General features: G+C 55.4%; 7 protein-coding genes and 1 non-coding gene across 8 annotated transcripts; 6 read left to right on the top strand and 2 right to left on the bottom strand.

Moving 5' to 3' along the window:
* Nucleotides 1–1,832: 1,832 nt before the first annotated feature.
* N656DRAFT_793388 (NAD(P)-binding protein) lies at nucleotides 1,833–2,839 on the top strand (the record flags this gene model as incomplete). Its single annotated transcript, XM_064817161.1, has 2 exons — nucleotides 1,833–1,981; nucleotides 2,014–2,839. 2 exons carry the CDS (start codon nucleotides 1,833–1,835, stop codon nucleotides 2,837–2,839), a joined length of 975 nt encoding a protein of 324 aa, XP_064664748.1.
* A 761-nt stretch (nucleotides 2,840–3,600) lies between these two features.
* Nucleotides 3,601–3,672, top strand: N656DRAFT_t152. Its single transcript has one exon. It is a non-coding gene; the product is annotated as a tRNA-Gly (tRNA).
* A 284-nt stretch (nucleotides 3,673–3,956) lies between these two features.
* On the top strand, nucleotides 3,957–6,593 carry N656DRAFT_763962 (uncharacterized protein). Its single transcript, XM_064813308.1, has 3 exons — nucleotides 3,957–4,530; nucleotides 4,623–5,794; nucleotides 5,851–6,593. Exons 1-3 carry the CDS (start codon nucleotides 4,413–4,415, stop codon nucleotides 6,283–6,285), a joined length of 1,725 nt encoding a protein of 574 aa, XP_064664747.1. The 5' UTR covers nucleotides 3,957–4,412; the 3' UTR covers nucleotides 6,286–6,593.
* Nucleotides 6,594–7,759: 1,166 nt separating this feature from the next.
* Nucleotides 7,760–12,848, top strand: N656DRAFT_763959 (uncharacterized protein). The gene is made up of 3 exons (XM_064813307.1): nucleotides 7,760–8,580; nucleotides 8,637–12,143; nucleotides 12,218–12,848. The coding sequence occupies exons 1-3, from the start codon at nucleotides 8,065–8,067 to the stop codon at nucleotides 12,383–12,385; spliced, it is 4,191 nt and encodes a 1,396-aa protein (XP_064664746.1). The 5' UTR covers nucleotides 7,760–8,064; the 3' UTR covers nucleotides 12,386–12,848.
* Nucleotides 12,849–13,673: 825 nt separating this feature from the next.
* N656DRAFT_525611 (uncharacterized protein) lies at nucleotides 13,674–15,857 on the bottom strand. Its single transcript, XM_064809960.1, has 2 exons — nucleotides 15,790–15,857; nucleotides 13,674–15,708 (listed from the first exon to the last, which is right to left on the bottom strand). Exon 2 carries the CDS (start codon nucleotides 15,584–15,586, stop codon nucleotides 13,808–13,810), a length of 1,779 nt encoding a protein of 592 aa, XP_064664745.1. The 5' UTR covers nucleotides 15,587–15,708; nucleotides 15,790–15,857; the 3' UTR covers nucleotides 13,674–13,807.
* On the top strand, nucleotides 15,817–16,797 carry N656DRAFT_525531 (uncharacterized protein). Its single transcript, XM_064809958.1, has one exon. The coding sequence runs from the start codon at nucleotides 16,048–16,050 to the stop codon at nucleotides 16,720–16,722; it is 675 nt and encodes a 224-aa protein (XP_064664744.1). The 5' UTR covers nucleotides 15,817–16,047; the 3' UTR covers nucleotides 16,723–16,797.
* A 75-nt stretch (nucleotides 16,798–16,872) lies between these two features.
* On the bottom strand, nucleotides 16,873–18,606 carry N656DRAFT_720655 (uncharacterized protein; the record flags this gene model as incomplete). The annotated part of the gene is made up of 2 exons (XM_064812455.1): nucleotides 16,873–18,374; nucleotides 18,432–18,606. The coding sequence occupies 2 exons, from the start codon at nucleotides 18,604–18,606 to the stop codon at nucleotides 16,873–16,875; spliced, it is 1,677 nt and encodes a 558-aa protein (XP_064664743.1).
* A 190-nt stretch (nucleotides 18,607–18,796) lies between these two features.
* On the top strand, nucleotides 18,797–19,820 carry N656DRAFT_525572 (uncharacterized protein). The gene has a single exon (XM_064809959.1). It carries the CDS (start codon nucleotides 18,987–18,989, stop codon nucleotides 19,515–19,517), a length of 531 nt encoding a protein of 176 aa, XP_064664742.1. The 5' UTR covers nucleotides 18,797–18,986; the 3' UTR covers nucleotides 19,518–19,820.
* The last annotated feature ends 3,373 nt before the right edge of the window (nucleotides 19,821–23,193 follow it).

The raw sequence follows: 23,193 nt of genomic DNA, 5'->3' as shown, positions 1-23,193 counted from the left end.
AGGGAGTAGGCAAGGGGGGTAGAACTGGTGATGGTATTTCTCGCTGAGTGGTTGGTGTGTGGAGGAAAAGGAGTGGTGGACCGACTGTAAAAGAGATGGAGGGGTAACAATGCTCTCGAAATACGATCTTCAAAATGCAATCAAAGGCGTCATCATCTGCTATCTGGGTGTTACCTCCATTGTTGCCGTGGATGCTCCCTAGCTGATATTCGCCGCTCTGCTGCTTCGCCGCCGCCGCTCTCCCGCCGCTCTCCCGATTGAAAAGCACTGGACACTCTCCCCTGTGGTTGCTGGGCTGGGAAATATGGATACGATGAATTGCTAGGTTTTGACGATGGGTTTCGGCGTTGGGTTTCGGCTTTGAGTGTGCTTCGGGGTCGAAGCACTTATTCCTACCCTGGCACTCTGTTAGGAAGGTACAAGGAACTGGTGGGGCCTCTGTATTTATACTGCATCCTCAGAGGCACTGGGTTTCCCTCTAACAACCCACCCAACAACCCACAATGGAATACGACCACCATTCTTAACCAGTGCTTTTCAACACCCTATTCCAAAACCCCCTGTTTTCTGACCTCTCCTCCCCCAAAACATAACATTATAAGGGCCAGATTAGTAGTTGGGTCGGTGACGACCAGCGAATCCCTGGTGTTGTATGTTGTTGCCATCGTTCTTTTTCTTCTGCCTCTGAGTTCCTTCTTGTTTCATCCTACACTGCGAGACGAGAATCGAATCTTCCATCTCCGATACAAGTCACATTCGAGGGCGGATAGAAGCCGAAGATACAAAACGGACTATTGACATCTTCAACGGAAGCTGTGAGCTGCCCCAAAGCGTGGTCTGAATGGAAATCAATGACTTCTGAGCTCGCTCATCCTTCAAAAAGTCTGGGGGAAAGAAGAATATCACGTAAGTGGCAACTCAGTTGAGGTACGGGAACTTCTCTTTCACTGGGATAGCTGAAATGTGGAACTCAGAAGACAAAACTCCAGAAGTCAACGAGCCGTTCTACAAGAGACTGGGTGAACAGCGAACAGCCTGCCCCTGAAACAGTTGAGTACCTTACATATCTATATTTGCAGTTCAAGTAATACGACTTACTGAGCCTCCTCCTGGAAACGCCTCGGCTACGAGAAGGAAGGCGCTTGCTGAATTTGCGCAGCCAATAGATGAAGGTAAGGTACTCGACTCTCGAAGGGAACTAACTCTCTCAACATCATATGGAAACCAAGGAACCTAAAGTAGTACATAACTCTACGCATATTATATTTGTCAGTTTAATTGTCTATAAAAGTCTACCGTCGAGAATCCCCTATCTTGTCATGGTGCAGTCCTTTCATTGTCTCCTACTTTTGAGTATCTCCAACAAGACGAACGACAACCTAAGGTACCCGATTCCCCTTTGCCCTCGTGCTATCTTTGGCCCGAGATGGGAGTCATGGGACGCTAGCAGATGCACCGGATCCCCAATCTAGGGCGCAGAAGTGACAACGCAATAGGACGCCTCTTTTGTGGTTGACTCCACCAAATCCCCCTCATTGACCAGCCTGGTCGTCAACCTCACCCTGCAATGCCCGCATTCCTAACGTGTCCGGTACCGAGCATGTGAGGAGGTTAATGACACGAAGGCGTGAGCTTTCTGTCGCTGAGACTACCAGGTACCTCCCTCAGTTTGCTGTCAACAGAAAGGCACCAGCTCATCCTGAGTCATCCACCTCATAAAGGCTCATATGACCAACTGGAACCTTGTCGTACTTACCATTTACTAGTATTTGGGTACCTACCTTGTACTAGTATCCTCATAGAAAACTGAGGATTGCCAAAAACTTCCGGGAATGTCCTCCAAAACTCCCAACCCAATGAGGGTCCTCATAACCGGGGCCGGCGGCCTGGTCGGTTCGATGCTGGCCTCCCGCCCGCTCAACGAGCCGCAGTACCGCCTGACGCTCACCGACATTGTCAGTGAGCCATCATCCCCGAGGGAGTCAAATACCCGCAGCACGCGGACACAATCAGGGGCGACATCACTTCACGGGAATTGATAGAAACGCTTTTCTCTCAGCCCAACTTCTATCACCCCGTCTTCATCTTCCACGGCATCATGTCCGCCGGCTCCGAAGCCAACTACCCGCTGTCGCTGGCCGTTAACGTGGACTCCATCCGGCTACTCACCACAGCGCTGCAAGAAACCCACCCTGGCGTCCGCGTCATCTACGCCAGCTCGCAGGCCGTCTACGGCCCGCCCTTCCCCAGCAACGGCGGCAAGGTACCCCCTACGTGGCCGGCCACGCCGCAGCGTACGTACGGGGCGCACAAGCTCATGACCGAGGTGTACCTGAACGAAATGCACCGGCGGGGATTGCTGGACCTGTTCATTGCGCGGTTCCCGACAATCTCGGTGCGCCCGGGCAAGCCCACACAGGCGGCGAGCAGCTTCCTGAGCGGCATCATCCGCGAGCCCATGAACGGCCTTGAGTGTGTGGTGCCGATCAGGGACAGGGGGCTTAGATCCTTCATGACGGCGCCCAGCACCGTCGCTGAGAACCTGGTCAGGGTGCTCCACATGGAGAGCGGCGTGTTGCCAGCGCATATCAGGCATATTATGTTCCCCGGGATTTCGGTGAGCATTCAGGAGATGCTGGACGCGTTGGCCAAGTATGGTGGGCAGGACAAGTTGAAGTTGGTGAGGGAGGTGCCGGATGAGGCGCAGGAGAGGATTTTGAGGAGTTGGCCGCAGGATTTTGAACTGGAGACGTCGCTGCGGCTGGGGCTGGTGGTGGACAAAAGCGCGGATGAGCTGGTGAGGGAGTATGTGGAACGGTATGTGGGGGTGAAGGCTTAGAGTAAAAAAGTCAGGTACATATGTGTATGAGGCAAGACCCGGGTAGGCGATTATGTGCCGAGTGTGCCTCGAATCTCGACTCCTCGAGCATGCCACGGAGATAGTCCCCACTTAACTCGGGCATAATGTGGGTACTTTCTCCGGCCGCCCCACTTAAAATCCGATTCCTCGGGACAGTCCCGTCCCGGACTCGCCGGACCTGGAGCTACAGGCTCGATGGATTATGTGCCGGATGTTGTCAGTGACATATACCCGACTACCGACCATGGAAGACCGCTTCAAAGCCAGGAGCCCGACGGGCCTCGTAGAAGAACGACTCGGGTTAGGTTTGGTCAGTGTATCGGCTTATGATTCTGTACCGTACCTTAGCCACCCTAAGGCATCGTGCTGGCCGGCACCCCTTCTCAGTCGGTCAAGGATTACCTCTCTGGTTTGAGTTTTGGAAGAGTTCAGTGAGGTGCTGCCGCCATGAAACTATAGAACGAGGGAGGACCAGGATTGCAAACCTGCAGCGGTTCCAGGACTGGAGCGTTGAATAAGGTAGAGAGGGTAGGTAAGGTAGCTGAACCCTCGTCAACTGAGAGGCGACATTCGGCGCTTGGGTCCTAAACTTTCTTGTTCGAGGCCTTGCATCGAAGTACCCTTATTTGCAGCAAAAGTAGAACCATCAACTAGGGGCACCGATTTGGAGAGGGCCGCTGCACAAGACTGGATCAGCTCTTCCATAAGCTGCAATCCCTTCTCATTTCAGCATCCAATAAGCGGCCTTGGTGTAGTGGTTAGCATTGTTGCCTTCCAAGCAACAGAGGGGGGTTCGATTCCCCCAGGTCGCAATTTTTTTTCACTTTACCAACCATTCGCATGCTCTAATTTTTTTTCCTGCGACAGGAGAGAGCTTTGAGATCCTTGGATTCGATGTCACAGTGAGGACCGACGATTGAGATTTGGATGAGCTTCATCCGATCACTCGGTCAAGTTCCAGCTATGACCCCCACCAACCAAGAAGGTACTGCACACACCTGCACCTGCCGTCTGTGCAGCGAGTCGTCCGTATCGGGCCGGGCGCTTGCAGAAGCATGCGAGCAAATCTTGCAGCAACCGTACATCATGTGTAATTTATCTCTGATGATAAAGACGTCGGATCTGTCGGCCGCGGTGGACAGCGGCCAACATGTCGTCGAGCAAAGTTTGGGTTGTTCTTCCCCCGACCCACTCTTTACCATCCTGGGCTTCTGCAAAAACTCGGTGAAATCAAGCAGTGTCGCTCGACTCCGCTTGCCACCCACGTTGTGGCTCCGTCGAAGCTGATTTGCATCGGGTGTCGGCTCCGGTCTGTAGTGCAAGACTTCGAGTTCTCGATATTGCATCCCAATTCCCTGCGGCCAAACATAACACTCTACAGACTACAGTATCACACTCTGATTCTCGGCCCCCATGGTTCAATAACACTGGCTTTTCGCTGCTACGGTTTCGTACGCGGCTTGGCGTAGTAGAAGGCATTGCTGCATCTGTCAATGTCTATTGTGGACGAAACAAGCAGCGAGCTTGACCACGGTCATTAAAAAGAGCAAAAATGCCGACTTTGGCGGTCACCAACTTCAACATTGCCGTCAGCGTCCTCGGAGGATGGATCTCGTTGTTCGGCTTGGTTTCGTACCTCTGCAAAGAGAGCCTCTACCTTTCTGAAGCTCGTACGTCATACCTGCCAAGTGTTAAGGCTAAATCACTGCGCATAGAATCAAGACGCCTTCCTAGCTAACCCTCAAATTGCACGTCAAAAAAGTCATCTCGCTCCTCGCCGGCGTCGCCTTCTCGCCGCGTGCGGCCAACCTGATCCGGCCGCTCGAGTATGGCCTGGGTTCTGAGGAAAACCTCGATGCCATCACTCTGAACTTCTCACGCCTGGTGCTCGGCGTGCAGCTCGTCCTGGCCGGCGTCCAGCTGCCGAGCCGGTACCTGAAGAAGCAGTGGAAGCCCCTGGCCATCCTGGTCGGCCCCATCATGACGGCCATGTGGGTGGCCACGAGCCTGCTCGTCTGGGGGCTCGTCCCGGGCCTCACTATCCTCCAGGCGCTGGCCATCGGCGCGTGCGTGACACCCACCGACCCCGTGCTGTCGGCCGTCATCGTCAAGGGCCGCTTCGCCGACAACAACCTGCCCAAGGAGCTGCAGCATCTCATCACGGCCGAGTCCGGCGCCAACGACGGGCTGGGCTACCCGTTCCTCTTCTTCGCGCTGTACTTGATCAAGTACGTGGGCAGCGACGGGTCGTCGGCCGGCGGTGCCGCGGGCGCGGGCACGGCCATGGGCCTCTGGTTCGGCGAAACGTGGGGGTACACGGTCCTGCTCAGCATCGTCTACGGCGCGGCGGTGGGCTGGCTGGCCAAGCGGCTGCTGCACTGGGCCGAGGAGCGCAAGTGGGTCGACCGCGAGAGCTTCCTCGTCTTTGCCATCTCGCTGGCGCTCTTTATTCTGGGCACGTGCGGCATGATTGGCAGCGACGACGTGCTCGCCTGCTTCATTGCGGGCAATGTCTTCACTTGGGACGACTGGTTCCGGCTCGAGACGGCCGATGACTCGCTGCAGCCCACCATCGACATGCTGCTCAACGTCTCCGTTTTTATGTGGTTTGGTGCCGTGTGCCCATGGGACGCGTTTGTGCACAACTCGTCCGTGTCCATCGGTAGGCTTGTTGCCTTGGGCATTTTGGTGCTCTTGTTTCGGCGGCTGCCGTGGGTGTTTGCGGTGCACCGATTCATACCCCAGATCGAGGCAGTCAAGCAGGCGATATATGTCGGCTTCTTCGGCCCGGTAGGGGTATCGGCCATCTTTTACCTTTACATTACCCTAGAGTTTCTGCATACAATAGAAGTAGACGGCGAGCTTCGGGAGGATGTCAGGAAGATGCCGGAACAAGTTTCTGTGGTGGTGTGGTTCATAGCAATCTGCAGCATTGTGAGTCGCCCTGGCTGTAAGTCTCTGGATATCGGCAGCTGACCGGAACTCCGCAGGTGGTCCACGGGCTCACGGTTCCGCTAGGAAGGCTGTGGTTCTATATCCCACAGACCCTCTCACGGGGTGGGCGGTCAACTGACGCTGGAACTGACGTGCCTCCCTTCACGCTTGGCAGCAGAGTGACCACGTTTGCCATTCGTCGGCCAAGATCAAGCGGGGAACTACAGGTTTCCCTGAGAGCCGCTCCACCCGAGCCCGAGCGACCCGTCTTTAGGGTCGGCGGTAATGTCATCCCCAAGCGTCATGAGGGCGCAGAGGCGGAGGTCGGGGAGGTGAGGATTCGAGCAGAGGGGCCGGAGTCGAGCGAAACGGTCACGAGTAGCGCTGCGGAAACGGTGCGAGTGTCGTTTGCCCAACCTCCGACTCCTCGCAATGGCGAAGCGCGGACCCTCGAAGCAGAGGCAACGACAAAATCGACTGCTCAGCAATGATAGAGTTAGGGGTACACCCCTGGCAGGCTATTCGCATCGCTGTGTTCACTTAAGGGGCAGAGTACAGGCCGCATCACGTACCGCGCCAGGAGCAGCCTCGCGGTCCTAAAAGCCGGCGGTTTGCCCGTCGAGATACATAGTTAAAGTTATTCTTGAGCCCGCGGGAATCGGCTACGGCCGATTCACCGATGCTTCTGGATCCCACTAGGACATGCACGCAGCAGTTGAGACCCTGTAGCAGCGCATATGCCCTTAGCCGAGTTCGGCACAATATATGCAATGTACATAATATAATGTAGTGTGAAACCAGAATTGCAGCCAAATGGCGATGGCGAGTAGGACAGGTCGACATAAAAGTCGTTGCGTCATATCGCTACGTGTCCGATCGGTCATGCTGTGGATAGGTGGTGGTTAGGGCTGTGGATAACACAGATATCTGGCCCTGAGCCCGGTACGTACTTGTACATTTACATCGAGTTGAACAAGAGCCACCACATTGATCTCGTTGCAGTGGTGCTATGCAGTGCCTCGTGCGGTATGCATCTACTGCGTAGGGCAATAGCAGCGCGTTTCAAGATGTGTAGGGCACTGTATGTACTGTACACAGATGGGCTTTTTTTGGCATATGTAACAACCTTCGTACGTTCAGTTGCCTCAACCAAAGTTAAGGCTCTGGAGCGAAGCCTTGATGGTGGGAAGGGGTTAGATTATGTATTAAATCATGACCATTCATTCAACTGACCAGTCAGCTTTACTCCATTCCAGTAGGAAATGCGAGCTGCTCGGAAACCTGCCGTGCCTCCCTGCGGATCTTGAATGCAGGATGGGATGAACATAGGGATCAAGGTGTAGTTGTGTATGTACTGTACGCTGACATCTCCAGCTTATCTCAGCATATATAGCTTCGTACTGTACGTTGTAGCATATTCAACATTCTTCATTCCTTCTTCAAGATGAATCCCATTGCCGGACATACAGCACCTAGAAACCTGGGATATCTCTAAATTCCTCTAACGTTGGGAATCAGAATCCTTCCACCAGGCTCACCGCCTTGCCTGCACTGGGTGTAATTCTGGGTTCTGGACCGGTGTCCCGGCGCTCCAGGTATTCCCACAAGCTTGATGCGTGTAAGATGCAAATGCTACTTCACACCGGACGCACTACCCTATTCTCAACCTTATCTTCGGAAGCGTCTCCTCATGAAGGGATTATCCGTACCGGGGAACGAACTGTGACAGATTAGCTGCAGAAAGATTGTGACCGTTGTTGTAGGCTGCATGTCGTTCCGCCACTGATTATGCAACGAAATGGAATGATTGGCGATAACTAATCATAAATGTATGTACTTAAGCATCATCTACCGCTCTGGTTAATTGCATACGTGCACAGTGAGTTGAATGTTTTGTGTTTTGTGACTCTTGCAGCATGGCAAACTGGGTCCCCTGCCCCCAGCAATTACGGATAAGCTCCCTCAGGAACGCTGGCGTCCTGCGTGGCCCTGACGACCTCTGCTTTTCGGTTGTGACCTGGATTCATCTCTGCTCTTTCCATACCTAACGTTTAACTGCCTACCGTATGTTTGCCAGAGGGCAGCCACAACTCTCAGGAGCGACACACGCGCCCTTTCCCATGCTGTCCCATCGAATCCGACATGCCCACAGTTTCGTGACCGATTCTCTAATTCCCAAATTCCCAGTGCCTCTAACCCGGTTTCGGCGGCAATTTCCCTCCGCCTGAGTTATCTGGGCGATTTGCTGTCGCCTTTTCCTCCATGCAAAAATGCCCGATTCAGACATGTTCGAATCAGAATTCGACCTCCAATTCGACGCCGGCATCATGCCTGGCCATCACACAACCGAGTTTATATTCGATTCCGACGAAGGGAGTCCGCTTCCAGCCCGCCCCGACAGCGCCGGCGCCGATTCCTCGGAAACCATGCCAGATGCACCCGCCGAATACAATTCCCCGTCAGAAGCTCTCGGCCTGGCAAGCAATAATAGCTCGCCGTCAACCAACGGGTCTCAGGAGTCCATGTTCGACTCGGAACCATCAAACAAGGCGCAAAGTACGGCGTCTACGAATGTGACGAGTGCCGATATGGCCATGGTGGACGATGTGAAAACGCCCTGGGCCATGCCAGATCTCCTCGAAGGGACAAATACCAGCGACTTCGCAGCCATGTCCAGCGCCTTTGACTTTCCAAGTAGTTCCGCTACCATGCAGCCGGATCTGCGCAGCCCTACCGACAGCCCCAGTCCCTTCGCTTCCGTGACATCGTTTGATGACAATCTCGCCGTAAGTCTGCTGCCAGCTTCGTGCTCCGCTACATCACCCGACTAACCATCTAGCAGTCCTTCGCCTTTAATCCATCCGCGACGGGGGTGCGGCCAGATTCAGCGACCGTGACACAGTCGTTCGCCCCCTCGGCGCTCAGCCTTCGCCCTTCGCAATCTCTATCACCACCTCCTCCAAGGTACCGATTTTATGGCGCGCCTGATGACACAGGAACCGTGCCGGCGGACCTGATCGGAATGCTGAGCATGGGCAATGCTGCAGGAGGAAGCTTCTTCCCCGGATCGCTTCATGCACCCGCGCACATTTTCGAGCGTGGTCATTACGGCCCTGGGCCGTATAGATTGGAGGTTGAGCCCATTAACCCTAAATCTAGAGTCGAGACGCAGATTGCCATCAAGCTCCGGCTCTCGCATCTTCCGCCGCGCATTACGAGACTCCACCTTCCGAAGCATACCATCAGCAAACCCAAACTATGGGCGAAGCCACCGGCGGAACCGTCGCCCGATATGCTCGAGCTACATGCCGTTCTAGTGTGCACGAGCGCCATGCGAAACCAGGAGCAAAGGATAGCCGCATTAGAAAGAGCGCAACGCGCTGCGCAACTCGTGAGGAAATCTGCTGAACCTTCAAAGGACGGCGGGGATACCGAGGAACTTGCACCTCAGGAAGGAGGTGAGGTCCACATCTGCGCCGGATGCATAACAAGAGAGCGCAAGCGCGCGGGGCGAAAAAAGGTTAAAAACCCGGAAGACGAGCGGGCTTGGGTAAACGACGAGGGCCGGAGGGTGATAGTCTTCAACACGCACGAGGTCAAGGACTGGAAGCTCCAGACACCTGCCGATTTCGGCTCGCGGCCCTTCTTTTACGTCGAGATACCCATGAGGATCGCATGCTATTGCCGGCACCATGCCGAGAAGTTAGGATTCCAGGTAATTTTCACAATGACCGACCATCATGGCCAGCTCATCGCTCAAGCCATGTCGCCGTCAATAATGATCACCGACGATCACAAGACACAGGCACCTCCAATTTCCGTCCCCGGCGTCGCAGTTCCGATCTTGAGTCCACCGCCAGGCCTGTCGACTCAGAATAGCCCGGGAGCTGTAACATCAATGGACTCGCCCCCGGGTTTGGATTCCAGCTCGGAGCCGCATGCTTTTAGGCGACGTTCGTCAGGCTCGACAGCCGTTACAGGAGCGCCAGTTGACCAGCTCCAGTCAGCGATGGCCCCCCAGCACCAGAGAACCATTTCCCGGCCAGCTTCGCCTTCTTTGTGTCCGGGCGGCCCGGCTAAGAAACGGAGAGCCAATGGATCGGTCAAAATTCCTAGCGATTTGACCATGACACGGCTGGAGACAGCACAACTGCGCGGCGGCTCCCAGCCGCCCACCTCGACCGCCAGTGCGGGTCCTCCAACGCCAGCAACCTCACCGTTCGCTCCCACGACTCCTGCAGCCTTCACACCCGCTGGCGACCTACCGTTGTTTGGCACTGGCGCTGCCGCACCGGAGCCGTTGACGAACCCATTTGGACCGAGCCCACCGCCGCGCAATGACAGCCACCAGCGACTCTTCCCTGATTTCGGCAGGACAGATGGCCTTCCTGGTCTGAACGTACCGTGGATTGGCCCTTCGGGATCGAGTCGTCCAAACACTGCGTCTAGTCGGAGTAACCCACGGGGAGGATCGAACGCCGCTGGGGTTTCAGCGAGGGGCCATATGTCCCAATCAATGACAGGCGGCGCTACACCAGCACCGGTGGCTCCGGTGATATTCAAAATCATACCTAACGAGGGGCCCGTGACGGGAGGCGTCGAGGTCACTCTGATGGGCCAAGGCTTCTTTAACGGTATGCATGTCATGTTTGGCGATAAACAGTCGCCTGCGACAACATTCTGGTCGTCAGAGTCACTCGTCTGCCTGCTTCCTCCTTCAGAGTCAGCTGGCATGGTGCCGGTCTCTCTCATGGTCCACGGCGTACAGTCGCAAAACCCAGCCACTCAGTGGTTCAGATACGTGGATGACAGCGAGCAACAGCTGTTGCGCACTGCCCTGATGATTCTCGGGAACAAAATGACGGGCCAATATGAGGACGTGGCTGACTTTGCACGCCGGATCATCAAGGAAGCCGGGCATCGCTATCCCTCACCTGGCGGCGAGATGCCTGGTGGCGAGGCATCCTCGGGTCGCGCCATGGATGCCTCTGACGGCAATTTCGAGAGCCGGCTTCTCAATGTGCTGGAACTGATCGACCTCAGCAACTCTACTCGTAAGCCGCGGCTCAACCTCCGGAGATCAACTGGGCAAACAATGCTGCATCTGGCTTGCAAGCTAGGCCTTCACCGGTTTGTGGCGGGTCTCTTGGCGCGCGGCGTGAATGCCGACGTGCGTGATAAAGGCGGCTACACTCCCTTGCATTTTGCCTGCCTCAACAACCACCCGGAAATTGCACAATTGCTTGTCGCCCATGGCGCTGACCCTACGCTGCGGACCTTGTCAGGCTTGACGCCAGCAGACGTCGCCACATCGCCGAAACTCATCCGCATCGTGCACCGATTCGAACTGAATAGGCTATCTCAGAGCAGTAGTGTGCACCATAGCCGCGCTAGCAGTGTAGCCAGTCTGAAGTCGCTGCACGCGCAGCTACTGCGATCTCAGGCAGTTAGTGAAACATCGAGTGACGAAGTCGGATCTGGAGATGAGAGCCCGGAGTATTCAGACTCCGCCCTTTCGGATATCGCCGACGAAGGTGAAGGACTGCAGCTTTCTGGGCTCCGCATGCGAGCCCGCAGGAGCATCGCAAACACTCCTCGCCGCGAAACGAGTCCTTCCCGTTCCCGGTCTCCAGGCAGCGACGATTCTACCGTACTTGGTTCTCCAACAGCCGCCATTGCATCATTTAAGGAACAAGTTACAACTCAGCTTCAACAGCTCCAACAGATGCTGATGACGCCGCGGCTGCAATATTTGCCAAATTTCCCCCAGCTCCCGCAACTCCCACAACTTCCGCAGTTCCCACAAATGCCAAATATGCCTCCGTTGCCAGACTACCAGGCCGCCGTGCTCCAGCGGCTCGCGGCCATGGTGCCCAACATTGGGGGTGTCAGGCCAGGATCGGCTGACGGCGAGTCCTCCACCAAGGACCAGGAGACCCGATGGTGGTATCCCTTACCGTTAGGCCTTAGCACCAACATCCCACCTCCTCCGGCTTACGACGAACTCTTCCCGCAGAGCGCATTGGATACCAAGCAGGCGTCTGCCGCGGCGGCTGCCGCCGAGGCTGAGGCGGACGCCAAGTGTAGTGCTCTCTACGACCAGGCCGAAACCTCCTCGGCGAACGCCAAGTGCTCTACTCGGTGTAGCCAGTCTGAAAGTCGACCAGTGAACGCTGAAAGGTGCGACCGAGACCCCGCCGAGGAGGACTCTCCGTCCCAGGAGCTGCCCCCGCTGCTGCAAATTGGCCGCAAGGACGCCATCACCAGGGAGCAGCAGGCGACGCTCCGACGGGCGCACGCTGCGAACTTGAGGAAACAGACTTGGGATCGGAATCTGTTCTTTATCTGGGTATGTGCCACCGTCTCCATTATGAGCGTTGCTTTAAGTGCCCTCGATCTCCCTTGCTAACCGGATGCTCCCAGATTCCGCTGCTCATCTTGATGGTGTGCGTAATGATATTCCATGGCGTTCGGTACATAATTACGCCCCCGGCGCCGGCGGCCCACGGCATGCGGTCTCTGCTCACTCGCTTTATGCCAGCTGCGGCCGTAGAGGATGCCCCGCAAGCTTTTGCCGGTGAGATAAGGTAGTCCCGCGTTTGAGGGACGGAAACGATTCCCTTTCCTCCATTACTCACTTTTCTTTCTATGGTTCAATAAATGATTGGTTGGGAGGAAGGCAGCGTTTGGTTTTCGGTTTGAGTGCTGCATACGTCGCGAGAGAGCAGCTCATGGTAACTGACTTGTGGGATTCACCGTTTTGCTGGAGTGTGGGGGTTAATAAGCAGGGAGGGAAGTTGCAATGCGGGCACACACACAGTCGTTTGAATCTTCAAAAGGGAGCTTGTTCGGACAAGCGAACGGGTATTTGATAGCTACTAGTACTGGTCTCAGTGTTTCTCAAGCTGTGATCGAGGCCGGAGAGGCAATTCTCGAGCGAGGTTGCAACCCCTGCCAGGCAACTGCCGGGGACAACAATTGTTTCGTTGTTTCACGAATCGGTCTTGCCAGATATGTATACATTAGATTTATAGAGATATTCGAGTATCATGCCGCTTGCCTGCCGTGCTGGATCATTGCTGTTTACAAACATCATTTCTACATACTATGCAGTGGCGTTAAACTTGAACGATGGTTGCGGAGATGGTTAATACCATATAGACAAGTCAAGTGCATATTACCCTCTTTTTATTCGACAGCACGGCATGGTACAGTAGTAACCTTTCAGTCACTGCCTTGACCCGAAAATGGTCGCTGGTGTTGTCCATCCTCCTCAAGCAGCAGCCCGATTCCTTCTCGCAATATACATATAAGTATCACAGTACAACCTCAATATTCCCTCTAAGAGTTGGGTGCGACCATGAAGCCATCCACCTTGAGTCAAGCAGGACAACGCAGTATGGCATCAGGCCAGCAATTCATTAACTTGTATCGCCGTGCGGCAGAACGAGAAGCAACACCTCCACTTCCACTACCCGACAACTGTCCTGTCGTTACAAAGAACCTTGTCCTCCTCCTTTTCATCATCCTTCTTTCGTTCAGATCTGAAGCTCCCCAGCTAAGCAACCCTAAGCCGGCCAGACAATGGGACACTCCAACATATATACGTACAACACATTACATATACATCTTCCAATAAGCCCCGCCACAAGACATCCCCAGACCGGTTCGTGCAGTGCACATATATATATCCCTATCTTGCCTGTCCGCAGTTGCATTACAGGAGTGTATATATGGATGTACATGTACAGTATTGTAAACTGTCATCATGTGCGTCATGAAGCGTCGTCAGGGGGGTCGATAGAAAGAGAAAAACCGTCATCAAATCATCAAAACAATCAGTCATAAAACCAGAACAAAAACCAACCCACCCTGCTCTTTCCACCCAGGGGGGGGTATTCAACCGCCCGGAAGCCGAATGAATGAGACCGAGGCCGTTCATCCGTCGTGAAGAAGGAGACAAGTCGAAAATGGAAACGAACAAGAACCCTTGACAATGGGAAGATAAAAAAGTCAGTTCCACCCCACAACCGCAACAGGCATATTCTCGACATCCTCCGCGTGTCCGAGCCCAGAATCCCTGTTTCCCGCGGCCGCCTTCTTGTTCTCCTCCCTCGCCATCATCTCCTCCTGCCCGATGACGCCCTCACCCTCCACAACCACCATTGTCACCTGGGGGTGCTGGCGCAACCCACTCGGGATCCTCGGCACGCCGGGGATGCCCTGGTTCGGGTCGGGCACCACGCTCAGCGGCTCATGCGGTTGCTGCTGCATGCTGGTGACGCTCGGGCTGGTGCGCAGGCGCTGCGGGTAGTGGTAGTGGTAGTAGTGCGGCGGCCTGTTGTTGTGCTCCTGCTGCTGCGGTTTGAACTGTTGTTCGGGCTGTTCCGGCTCCGGTGGGTCAACCATCATCACGTCAGGGTCAACATCCGTTTCGGCAGCTGCTGGGGCGGTTGGCTGGTGATGGTGCTGCTTCCGTCCGAGGCCGCCCAGCAGGATCCGGCGGCGGCGGGTTTCCTTGTCTTTGTCCTTTGCCTTGGTCAGTTTCCCCGACTTCGCAGGGGTCTCGCTGTCCGTGACGGCCGCGGCTGGGGAGATTGTGTCTGAGGGAGGCGCTGCGTTGCTGCTGCTGCTGAACAAAGCCGGACGGCTGGAAGACGTCGAGAGCCGCGGGGCCGCCGCCGTGTGGGTGTGATTCGACGACCACATCAGCTCGTTCGACATGCGCGAGGCCGAGTGGCGCAGCTTCTTGACGAGCTTGCGCGTGGCCGTTTCTGCGTCGGCGGCCATATCCAGCGACGCGCCGCGCTTGGTGCCGCGTTGAGGAGAGGAGAGCGGGGGGTAGCGTGACTGGCGGCCGCGCTGCGACGAAATGCGAGGGGGAAGGGGAAGCGGAGGGGGGCAAGTCTGTATGCTAGCGGTGGGTCGCTCCGGCGATGACAAGGCAGAAGCTAAGGCGGCCTGTTGCGGCTGCTGCAGCTGTTGTTGGTGCGCGGCCATATGATCAGCAAACGATTTGTTAGCCGGCGCCGGTGCGGGAGTCCCCTGAACGGCCGGCCCGGTCCGCGGTGGGTGTCTGCCGCCGCGAATAGCGTGCGTCTCAAAGAAGCCAGACGCGACCAGGTTCTTATAGCTCTCCATGACCTCCTCGCGGCTGGGGTACTTCTCCTCGTCAATCCCGGCCGCCGGCGCTGTCCCTTGCCGTTGCACCTCACCCTTCACTGCTTTTCCGTTTCCATTCCCATGTCCATTCCCACTACCATTCCCATTCTCCACCCCGACGCTCCCGCTGGTACCCATCATCATCATTTTCCCGATACTCCCCGAAGATTTGGCGGCCCTCAGATTCAGCTTCTCCCTGACCCCATCCCACAACGGCGCAAGGAAGAAGCCGCCTCCTCCTCCTCCCTTCTTCGTGTTGAGGTTCCGCACACTCCAACCGGCGCTGCTTCTAGGCCGGCGCAACGTGTTGTTGTGGTTGTTGGAAGACGACGAAGGGGGGTAATACCGCCTTTCCCAGTTCTCGGCCTCCTCGCTCGCGTTAGCGCTGGTCATTTCGGGCCCCAAGAACCCCGGCGGAGGCGCCGCGCTGACGCGGTCATTCATAGACCCTTCGACGAAGCGGCTTCTCGGTGCCATGCCCGAGGACGAGGTGTACGTCCTCAGTGGCGGGGCAGGACGAGGCGGTTGATGGTGGTTGTGAGCATCATCATCCTGGTGGTGCGGATGGACAGGTTGATGGTGTTGGTGCCGGGGCATGGCTTGGTTCTGAGAGCGAGAGGGCGGCGGCATTGTTATTTTTTGGGCACATGTATAGGACTAGTATCCTTATGAAGTGTTAGGTTGACTGATATATGTGGTTGCAAGAACCGCGATGGTTTGATTTGGTGTCTCTTGTGGCTTCTCGTGTGGCGCTGGAGATGTCTCAGCGTGTGCTCGATCCGGTGTGGTGAGGAAGGTAAAAGGGAAGAAAGGGTGCAGGGTGTTTTGTTTACTTTTTGCGGACGGGCTGTCGCCTCGGCAAAACCGAGGAACGTCGCAAATCACCAGATGGAATTGATTGAGCGCAATCTTTGGGAAGATATCCCGAGATGCACGCAATGCGGAATCAATCAGAGTGAGCTTAGCAACTGACTGCACAAGTGGCGCACATTGCAAGAATAAGACACCAGGTTCTGTTCGAGGTGGTCGTGCTGCAATGTTATTGACGTTGCCCAGGAGTCTTCCCCAGATGGCTCGAGCACACCTTGTCGATGCAGCCACCGGGCAACCGCAACGGTCGGCACAGGCACAACAGCTCGAGCCAATCAGACAAGTCGTCCAAGATTAACACACCTCACACTGCTCGACGAGCCAGACGGACAGGTACCGTACTTGACGTTTGTCATTACTCGATATTTCCATCTCGAAAACCAATATGCACAAAACTAATCCCCCAATATTCCTGTACAAACCGAGATAAAGAGATGTCAAGTCTCAGATGCATGTGTCCCCGGCTCATGAAGTACATAGACAGATGGAGGATTCCCAGTAAACAATCCCCAGCCTACTGTAGCATTGCGTGGCTCTTGCAACAATGTCGGCCCCGGAGTGTACATAGATATGTTCTGTTTTGTCCAGCATCTCCAATGAACCCCACTACCAAAGTCCACTCGTGTATGATAGTAACGTTAGAACCGAAACAGAAGGCAAGGAAACCAAAAAGAAGGTTGGGTGTATACGTAACTGTGAGGTATCCACCCAAGCAAAAAAAAAAAATGAAGGTGCGAAGACAAAGAAAGAAAAGGATAGCAAACCAGAAAAGCGAGGACCAACCAAACCAACAATCAAGACCGGCATTGAGCCCTGCAGATCCGAGTAATCTAGACGGAGCCGAGTCCAGTCGAAATCTGAGCCAAGCAAAGTTGAAAAGCCAGGCAAGCAGGTAGGCAGTCCCGCAGGACCATAGAACAGCAAAAGCAAAATATGGACCTCCCATATTTACAGTTATCCAACAAGGGACGCCCAACACCAAACCATCCGAAAATTGACCCAAGGCGATTAACCCTCTGCGGCCGCCTAGCTGTTGGTTTGATTCTTCAGGGTTGACCGAACCAGGAATCGGGAACAGACTTGTGAGTGCCGTCGGCACGCCTATACACCATGGTGCTAGACGGGTGTGCGTCTTCAGACAGGCCCTTGTCCCGCGCACCATCCTGGAACCTCACTTGCCCATCGTCATGCCTGAAGGTCTGGTCATGCGCACGCTTTGTTCCCGCATACTGAGCCGGCGGCGGGAGATAGTGGGGATTGAGCACCGGTCCGCTGGACCCGCTAGGCCTAAGCAGCGATGTTGGGCTGGGCAACGGGAGCCGGCTCGCGCTAGCCATGTTCCCGTCAATCTGCAGCCGAGGCGGCATCTGCGGCTTCGGTGGCGGCATGTGAGTCTGGCTCGGCGTGGGCGGATACGATGACAGGTGGCTCAGAGGCGGTAGTGTCACAGGTCCACTTGCGGATCCGGAAGGAGGCCGGTAATCCTGCTGCAGGCTATCCCTGCGAGGAGGCGGAGGATTGCTCGGTGTCCGTTCCCTCTGATATGATGGCGGTGGCGGAGGCGGAGGATTGCTCGGCGTCCGTTCCCTCTGATACGATGGCGGTGGCGGAGGCGGAGGGGGATATGACGACTGCGACGGGTAAGGAGCGGCCCCTTGGCTCGGGGGATAGAGCGGCGACGCCGGAACCGAGGGCGGCTGGGCGAAGCTTGAAGGAGCCTGCGCGGGATACTGCGGAGTCGAGTTCCCGCCCAGGAACTGCAAGTGTCCGCCTGGCGGCGGGTTCTGGGGCGGATACTGCGACTGGTAGTCGGCAATGGACGGCCGGCGTTGTGAGTCGGCCGAGTACGGTGTGCGCTCCACGCTACCGCTCATGGATCGCGCGCGGTTGTAGTCAGGTCGAGTATCCGGTGTGGCCGTCCTTCTCCTTCGGGCATATTCGTCCTCGGCGTTGTCGTAATCTCCCGTACCTTTGCCATCCCGGCGCCTCATGCGTACGTCGCGGCGAATCCGGACACGGCACCCTTGCTCGGCAACCACTCGGCTGAGCTGCGTGCTCTCGGCCAGACCAGGGAACTTCTTGGCGCTGTATACGATAAACTCCTGCGACTTCACTTCCATCCGAAAATCAAACGAGCCCCCATTGGCCGTGTTCAGACCGGGAACGATGGCCTTGCCGTCGCCCTCAACTTCCAAGTCCTTGTCCTTGTCCTCCTTGGTCTCTTCGTAGAGATTGAACGTCAAACGGTAGCGGCCTTCGTGTCTTACTGAGAGGTCCGGGAAGAGGAAGTAGCCGGCTTCCTGCGGGCGGTCCAGATACGCCATGCCAGACACGGGCATACCGGTGAGTACGGGAGGCGTGTTAGTGGGCGCGGGGGCGCCGCGCGCGTGCGCGATCACGCGGGCATGTTCTAAAGTTGCGAAGAGGAAGAAGTTGGCATTGTACAGGAAGGTGATATCCTTTTCCTGTGCCAGTTCGAACGTTTGGCCCTCGTAAATGCGCAGCTCCACAACGGGCGGAGGGTCAACGGGGCGGCGATCAGCCGATGCTGCCAAAGAGGTTAGACACGACGGCCAATCTGTAGAAAGCACAGAACTCTACTGACACTTGGGCCCCGATCCGCATGCTCTGGCGCGCTCAGGTTGCTGGATAACCTTCAGGACATACCAGAGCCTCCGGCCGCCCTTGGTATCCCTGTGAACAATGGCCGGTTTCGAGTTGAGGTCGGCATCAAGGGCCGGCATGATGTGGCCGGCAGAGGCAACAACTGGTGCACCCATCTTTGCCCAATTCCCACGACCAGAATCGTAAACCTCTCCTAGACGGTGGTCTGCAACTACGGATTTGAAGTTATGGGATGTTTGTGACGGGTCCGGCAGGCGCTAGACAAACGGATCAGCGTCGGCGTGCATAGAGACGCATCGGTCGGCAAAAACAACAACTAGTCAACTCAAGCCGCAGCTTTGGCGCTTGCTGGTGCGAGGCCCAAGGTGCGGATGACAGCGTGCAGATGTAAATAGGACATGCGTCGTGGCCACTTACTCAAGAGATGCGGCACGCCTGCACCAGAACAAAAAGAATCAAACAAACAAAAAATTCATGAAAAATCGGCGATCCCGACGCCCAGAGCAGAACACACAAAGGCCAAAAACCAAGAAAAATGATGGAATTACCCGAGTCCAATTCAGACGGCCGGTCCCGAGTTTGTCTCTGTCGCCGACCCGATGATGCGGCGCCGATGTGTTTGGGTTGGCGAGTTGTGCGGGAAGGGAGGAGCTTGGATTTGCTGGGACCGAGTTGGTTTTTGCTGAGACTCTTGAGAGGCTGGAGCAGAGGTCGAGTGGGAGACCCAGAAACCAGAGTGACGGGATTGCTTGCAAGAGCACGGTCGGATCCGGTGCGCTGTTATTGGGCAGCGTCAGACCAGAACGGGGTCGTGCTCTGCGGCGTTCGTCCCAGCCAGTGGGCTGGTGCTACCACTGTCTTGCCGCTGTTCGGGTCGCTGTATCAGCGCTACGCTGATTTGTACCAGCTGATTCTCTGTCTGCGAACTGGCCGCAAAAATGGTCTCGGGCCGTGTTGGAATGTGGTGAAGGGCAAAAGGGAGAAAGAAGAGAACAATCAGCGCCTTTGGTTGCGTTCCCGCGGAAGCCAGAAGGGGGGTGCAGGAAAGCAGGGGAGTTGGAAATGAATGTGGGCTCGAGGTCCCAGCTTGTGCATGGGCAGAGTTGCACCTCGGGTGGAGGTCAACCAAACCAGTCACCGTGATGATTCCAGTCAATCTGGTCTGCACAGTTTGGTTGATTGCGCTTGGACACTGTGCAACCGGGATGCTGGTGTCATCTGTCTGGTCTGACACCTCGCGTGGTGTGGGTGGGTCGGCTGTTGAGTGGCGGAGGTGGCTTCCCGGCTTAGCGGGAAGGTGGAGCAGACAGTGCTTCGTATACTGCTGGGAGCTCGAAGCGCAGTGGCCAGGTCGATTCCCGTCCGGGCCTAATGCCGTTTCTCCGCCACACGGGGTCCTTGGTTGACAGCATCCCGTTGGTCAGATGGATTCCACCCCACTCTTTTCCTGATCCAGGGTTCAGGTTCTGCCGCAGTCTCGCGGCCGTTCACAAACTGTCTATGAACCGTGGATTGAACTCACAGGGTCGGGTCTGTCGAGTCCTTTGTGACCTTCCCGAAGCATTACCCGACGGGCCAAGGCAGCCAGATCTCGGTGCCGACTTCTCTTATTGAGGGAACGGATAATAAAAAGTCAACAAAGACAGGAAAAGATGACGACGAAAGAAGCCATGATTCTCATCAATCAAAAATCCAACGGCGACCATGGACGTTGAGAAGCGAGACTCGTGGACTCCACTGATGCGACGCTGGCATTGCAGAGGGTTCGCTCCGACAAGCCGCTGGGCCAGCCACAAATCTCGCACGCCTGTCGCCCGCAGTTCGCAGTTCAGGGGTCGTCTCTCTGCCGTCCGGCTGGCGCTGGCTTGTCGTCCAAACACCCACCCGGTTTTGACTGATGCCGAAGAAAGGCCGCATTTTACAGAGAGTTTTTACATTCAAACTGCCATTTCAGCCTGGCGCGCCGAACTTTACACGTGGACGGGGCCCCGATAAACATGGAAGGCAAAGCCGTGGTTTCAAAGTCATCGAGCCTCGGACTATGTACTCCGTACCGATGGCAGGGTATCAAACTATGAGCACTAACCTATCATCGGTCACAAAAGCAAGCGACCTGACCACTATACAGTCAGGGCTGAACTCCAAAGGTTTTAGGAGGTCTGTTGATTCCAAGGCAGCTTCACTCAGCGCCGGCCCAATTTTGGGACTCGAATTCTTGCTGCGCCCACCAATGTCACCCACCTAACGTTAAAGTCACCTCCCTCACCAAGACTCTGTTTCCGACTTGGAGCGCTCGAGGACCGTTCCCGTGTCGGCGTGTCCCACAGCAAAGGACAGGTTGGACCGTGCGCTCTCCGAGTGGCCGGTTGCGGTGCACTGTGGAGTTTGAACTTAAAATGTTGATCATCAGTCAATGGTAAGTGCTGGTGTATCCGTATGTACGAGATATTACTAGATTCGAGCATGCCAATCACACTGATGAGTATCAGATTCGCTTGCATTGACCTCCAGAACGACAATAATCGTTTGTACAATACCTTAGACATCTCGTAACAGGCCGCGCTTCTTCACAGACGTCCGATAAATGCCGACATCGACCAGCCGAGCGGCTATCGAGACTACAACACCATTGACTCAAAGGCGCCTTGCCCTGACTCTCAGATGTAGTTACCAGGAACTGCAAACACCAGAGGCATTGGATGACGTTCATTCTAGCCTACAAGCCAAAGCAACGACTTGACGTCTTTGCATTTTACATAGAGTACGGAGTGCACTAGACTAACTGGAAGGCTGGGGCTCTCTTCGGACGGTGAGCCCAAAATGACGGAACTAAAACGCACAGTCAAGACCGATGAACAGTTTCCGCTGTCATCTGTCCTACACTACTAGTTCGTAATCAGTACTAAATGGGTGCGTCACTCATCAGTTCTAGTGTTATTAGACACTGTGCAGGACGCTCCTCTTGAGTACGCAAACCTGCAGACCCGACACATTCCACCAAATTTGGGTGACTGGCGGACCGCAAGTCACCGCTCCTGCGCCCGGTGCCGTGGACTGGGACGATATAGCCGTGTCTGCTTTGCCACCCAACAGAACCAAGCCTCGTCCGGACGCATCTTTCATCTTGATCTTTCCGGCCCAGGGGAATGGCACCGTCCGTCTTTTGGCCCGATTGGATTGAGGATTGGTACTAGGTCATCCTGGGAAATCCGACAAGCTGGGAATGTCATCTCGCCACGGCCCGGTCTTTACCTAAGAGCGGTTGCCAATACCTACGCTCTGCCAACTCACTCCCGCAACGACCTCCGCTGACTTGGGAAAGTGAATATCAACTCTAATAGCATCAAGAAACACGAGGCGTCCGAGCGCCAAATGCAATCAATCTGCTTCACAAACAGTACGGTACACGGCCAACAGCTTCAGCTGCATGCACTGATGCGGCTTGCAGCCACCGCAACCAGTTCGAGCCTTCGAGGAGAGCTAAACTACGGGAGCGCAGCTTTGTCGAGTTTGACTGCTGCGACGGAAAATGCCACCTAACGAGCAGACAAGCTGGCAGGCTGCATCTGCATCTCCGGCGGCAGACAGCCCTGCCTCCTTTTTCCTTGTTTACAGCTCTGGGGGTATGTAGATGATATCAGAGCCCGGGTATAGGCGTCTGCATACTCCGTACAGCCCTCGACATCTGCACGTATCTTTCATACATCCAAAGGTCACGCTGTGTGCATGTATGTATGTACATACATACCGCAGTGCTCACATCCAAGATGAGCCACATCATTGCGACACGATGAGCCCCGATCGTCCACACCCAACTTCGTATCGACAAGCCATGACTATGGATCGTATTTTTCCTCACAAGTATCTATGTATATACTGTTCTGAGGCAAAAACGTGCCGCATCTGACTGTCTGTTTTCCCTGGTATGTGTAAGGGGAATCATCATCTGTCAAGCCAGTCGGTGAATGTGCCGCCCCCGCGATGACAGCCTTCAAATTCCGCTAGCAACGTTAGGATGCCTAGTTGCATCGGTATCGCGATGCAGGGTCCCGTCCCGTGAGGCATTCTTTTGGGTTGTTGCCGGCCATTCGGGATCTAGCCTTCCATCTTTCCTTGCTTGCTTTGCCGTGTTGTCCGCGGGTATGTTGTGGCGGATAAATTCTTGTTTCCCCGATGTAGATGTGCTTGCCACAGTGTAGGAATAAATGTCTTGATTCTTGACTCCCGCCTTCGTTTACTGCTGCTAGGTTTAGTTGCCATCTCTACTTTTTGGTGGTGGGAAACTTGAAGTTTCGCTCTTTGACAACACTCGCTACCTTTGAGACACGGCAGATTGCTGTCTCGGTGTCTCCCTACTTGTGATCTGACATCAAGTTCGTTTTACCGACCTCATTCTCCTCGTCTGGCATCATCATCCTGCCGAAACCGCCTTTAGCCTCCTGGGACACCTGACGTTTGTCTCGCTCGGCATATAGCCGTGTCTCATTCATGGTCCGAAGAATGGAAGAATGGACCCTTCTCAAACTAGATGGACTTAGCATTTACATAGTAGAATGTCTACAAGATTCCCTCGACACCTCGGGCATTGCCTCTCCCTCCCATCGGCAGTACTGACCGCTGTGACACTCGTAAACAATCGTTCCACACTGAAGCACGGTATCACAAAGTGAAAGCCACGGCTTCGGCCCAGGCGAACCAGTCACGGTTACACACTTGCGGACGTTGCGCCCGAGTGACTGATC

The sequence above is a fragment of the Canariomyces notabilis genome (assembly GCF_033297395.1).
Source record: "Canariomyces notabilis strain CBS 508.74 unplaced genomic scaffold N656scaffold_49, whole genome shotgun sequence".
Lineage (NCBI taxonomy): Eukaryota > Fungi > Ascomycota > Sordariomycetes > Sordariales > Chaetomiaceae > Canariomyces > Canariomyces notabilis.
The sequence above is the reverse complement of the archived record's forward strand: the minus strand, read 5'-3'. Positions and strand labels throughout refer to the sequence as shown.

What these genes read in the sequence shown, in the direction of transcription:
- N656DRAFT_525531 (XM_064809958.1), top strand. Translation starts at nt 16,048, where the DNA reads ATGCAGCCACCGGGCAACCGCAACGGTCGGCACAGGCACAACAGCTCG.
- N656DRAFT_525611 (XM_064809960.1), bottom strand. Translation starts at nt 15,586, where the DNA reads ATGCCGCCGCCCTCTCGCTCTCAGAACCAAGCCATGCCCCGGCACCAA.
- N656DRAFT_525572 (XM_064809959.1), top strand. Translation starts at nt 18,987, where the DNA reads ATGATGGAATTACCCGAGTCCAATTCAGACGGCCGGTCCCGAGTTTGT.
- N656DRAFT_763962 (XM_064813308.1), top strand. Translation starts at nt 4,413, where the DNA reads ATGCCGACTTTGGCGGTCACCAACTTCAACATTGCCGTCAGCGTCCTC. An exon ending in CCTCTACCTTTCTGAAGCTC is followed by an intron (nt 4,531 to 4,622) that starts GTACGTCATACC and finishes ACGTCAAAAAAG; the next exon opens with TCATCTCGCTCCTCGCCGGC. An exon ending in TCATAGCAATCTGCAGCATT is followed by an intron (nt 5,795 to 5,850) that starts GTGAGTCGCCCT and finishes GGAACTCCGCAG; the next exon opens with GTGGTCCACGGGCTCACGGT.
- N656DRAFT_763959 (XM_064813307.1), top strand. Translation starts at nt 8,065, where the DNA reads ATGCCCGATTCAGACATGTTCGAATCAGAATTCGACCTCCAATTCGAC. An exon ending in CGTTTGATGACAATCTCGCC is followed by an intron (nt 8,581 to 8,636) that starts GTAAGTCTGCTG and finishes ACCATCTAGCAG; the next exon opens with TCCTTCGCCTTTAATCCATC. An exon ending in GGAATCTGTTCTTTATCTGG is followed by an intron (nt 12,144 to 12,217) that starts GTATGTGCCACC and finishes GGATGCTCCCAG; the next exon opens with ATTCCGCTGCTCATCTTGAT.